The sequence below is a fragment of the Lottia gigantea genome, assembly GCF_000327385.1.
Source record: "Lottia gigantea unplaced genomic scaffold LOTGIsca_593, whole genome shotgun sequence".
Classification (NCBI taxonomy): Eukaryota; Metazoa; Mollusca; class Gastropoda; family Lottiidae; genus Lottia; species Lottia gigantea.
The window spans coordinates 6,164-9,507 of NW_008710027.1; the positions used below are offsets into that span (position 1 = coordinate 6,164).

The window sequence follows — 3,344 nt, forward strand, 5'->3', positions numbered from 1 at the left end:
CATACTTGGTCGATATATTCGGCAAAGGATCAACATTTATCGTCAGAATTGACGGTTCTATGGTGTAATGGTCAGCACTCTGGACTCTGAATCCAGCGATCCGAGTTCGAGTCTCGGTAGAACCTTACTTTTTTTAGAAAATATATTTGTGGTTTCTGTAAACAGCACAACAGCAGAGCAATGATATCAAACCGTAAAAATGATAACCGTCGCCGATAGGATTCGAACCTATGCGGGGAGACCCCAATGGATTTCTAGTCCATCGCCTTAACCACTCGGCCACGACGACTTGTGAATTGCGGTCGCAATTGCGTAAGTGGTCGTACGAGCGCCTTTACACAACTGACACAGTGGTCTTAATTGCAGGTTTCATCGAAAAATGGAAAAAGGTTTCCGAGCTTGCCAGGATTCGAACCTGGAATCTCCTGATCCGTAGTCAGGCGCGTTATCCATTGCGCCACAAGCCCTAACACAAGCGCCAGTTGTCCTTTGTGATCTCTTACCGGGACCTCTGAAATGGTATCTGTTTTTTTTGGCGGCAAGATTCCTTGCAACGGTACTACATGCCCGGCTAGCTCAGTCGGTAGAGCACGAGACTCTTTTCCGGTTGAGTATCTAAGCTAGAAAGTCGTGTTTACGTCGTCTCCAGGATCTACTCAACCGTGAACATGATCAACATTGAGATTCTCCTCACTTAGTGAAAGCTACAAACAGTGAAAATGGCTAATGCAATGGATATTAAACAAGATTTCAAGAATAGGACTATTAATGTAGATTTATATAGTGATATAAGGATTATTGATGTGATAAAAGAGGTAGAAGAAATTGTTGGAACAAATAGTGTCATCTACGCATGCCCTTTACAAGGTAATTTAGAATTGACTTTTGATCGTACTGATAGACTGCAACATCTGAATGAAACGCCTATCATTGTAAATAATCAAGAACTGAAATTCACTCCAGTAGGGTTTAAATATGTGATAGTCTCATTTATGCATATCCCAGTATATATTTCCGACCATGAAATATTGGCGAAGCTCGAAGGGTGGAATGTGAAGCCGCTGGGTGAGATAAGGCATAGGAAGATCAAATACGAAGACAGAGAGATCCCCGACGGTACAAGATATATAAAATGCGAGTTTCCTCCAAATGTTAACAGCCTCCCATATGCCACAATGCTAGATGGCAAATCATTTATTGTCAAGCATAACAACCAGGCCAAAGTTTGTTTTGGGTGCCTAAATCCCGATCATGAAATAAAGAACTGCCCAGACTCAAAGTGCAAAAGATGCGGTCAAAGAGGACACATAAAAAAATTCTGCGAAGAGAGTGTTTGTATTAATTGTGGTGAATACACTCACGTTTGCAAATGTATCTCTGAACTCAAATCAACTAGCGAACCTGAACTAAATCCTATCCAACAATTTAAAGAGACAACCCCCCTGTTAAGTGAACCAAATACAACTGATATGCCAATCGACGATAATACCCTTCATCCTATACTAATTGAAACTCCTATAGATAGAACGAAACCCATCAAAAGAACTCAAACAGAAACTATAACTCCTCCGAAAAATGAAAACAAAAAAGGCAAAACCAATGACCAAATAGAAGATAGTGAGCAACATGAATCCAAGAACAGTAATGCTGATTCCCCCATTGCTCCCAATGTGAACCCCGATACCCACCCTAATAGTCATGATGGTGATACCCCACCTCCAGAAAAATCCATCCCGAAGAAAACACTCTCAAAATACCCCCTGCCACCTAAAGCAGCTTCCCGCAGCCCAACCCTAAATAGTAAAATCAACAGCTCCATGAAAACTTTAGAAAACATAGACAATATTGTATCAAAACGTGAATTGTTACGTAGAGAACTTGCAGATACACACTCATTTCTTAGTACCAGAAACCGCTTTAAAACAGACCCAATTAAACCTAATCTAAATGCTCCAAGGAAATCAAAAAGTGGTGAATCCCTTGTGTAATCCCACCCAACCGCCCTCCAACGGAACATGAAACTAGTTTCCTTCAACGCAAATGGACTCAAAAACCCGCATAATATCCAAAATTTATTTACTTTATTTATTTTTCTTAACTTTGACATTATACTTTTACAAGAAACATTTTGGGATGAAGAAACTACAAATTATTGCAAAAAATTATGGAAAGGGAAAATTTTATATAATAATTCAACAGACAATCGAAAAGGTGTAGCCATTCTTATAGTCAATAAATTTGCAAATAATATCAATACTGAAACCAAAGATGATCATGGACGAATTTTAAAAATCAACATTACCATAAGCAATCAAAACTTAGATATTTTCTCTATTTATGCCCCAAATAACTATAATGAAAGGATATACTTTTTTGACATTTTAAAAAATGATTATTTAAGTATTAACCAGCCTAGCATTTTAGGTGGTGATTTTAATGAAATTTTAGATGTAAATAAAGATAGATGTAAAAAAATGCATACAATAAAAAAAAGTTCCACCTCATTTAATAACTTTGTAAATAATAATAATTTGATTGACTCTTTTAGATATTTTAATCCAAATAAACAACATTTTACCAGAACACAAGACAGAGAGGGCTCTTTAAAACTAAGTAGAATTGATTATGTATTTTTTAGTAATTGTATTTCCAATTTTGCCAAGTACTCTTTTATACAACCATGTAGTTTTTCAGATCATAATTTTATCGTATGCATTTTTAATTTTCAATTATTTGAAAGGGGACCAGGTACCTGGATTTTTAATAACACCCTACTGACAGATAACAAATATAATGATGTTGTTAAAAATTTAATCACTAGTCAAGTTGATAATGAGATATATAAGGATGCTCCACTTTTGTGGTGGGACACCCTTAAATATCTCATTAAAAAGGAATCAATCAAGTATTCCAAAGAAAAAGCTAAAACCGAAAAAACTGAATTTTGGAACTTAAGTAACAATTTATTAAAAGAACAAGAAAAAGCAAGCAAAGGCCTTAATTATGATCCTGCCCTTATTCAAGACCTAGAAAGTAAGATAGAGATATATGAAATCAAAAAATGTCAAGGCGCAATACTAAGATCAAAATCACAAGACGCCCTCGAAAATGAAAAGTGCACCTCCTATTTTCTAGGTTTAGAAAAGAAAAGACAGGAATATAACTATATAGACTCCATTTATAATTCTTATGATGTAGTTATAGATAATCCCCCTGATGTCATTCAAACGTGCACTGATTACTATAAGCAACTATATAGTAAAGAGCCAGAATGTACAGATACCCATTTACACCAAAAATCTATATGCAGTACTATCAGTGTGCGCTTGAGTGATATCAACAGA

General features: G+C 36.1%; 1 protein-coding gene across 1 annotated transcript; it reads left to right on the forward strand.

The window, feature by feature from the left end:
• Window positions 1–719: 719 nt before the first annotated feature.
• On the forward strand, window positions 720–1,988 carry LOTGIDRAFT_175961 (hypothetical protein; the record flags this gene model as incomplete). Its single annotated transcript, XM_009063701.1, has 1 exon — window positions 720–1,988. The coding sequence occupies one exon, from the start codon at window positions 720–722 to the stop codon at window positions 1,986–1,988; it is 1,269 nt and encodes a 422-aa protein (XP_009061949.1).
• Between the last annotated feature and the right edge of the window lie 1,356 nt (window positions 1,989–3,344).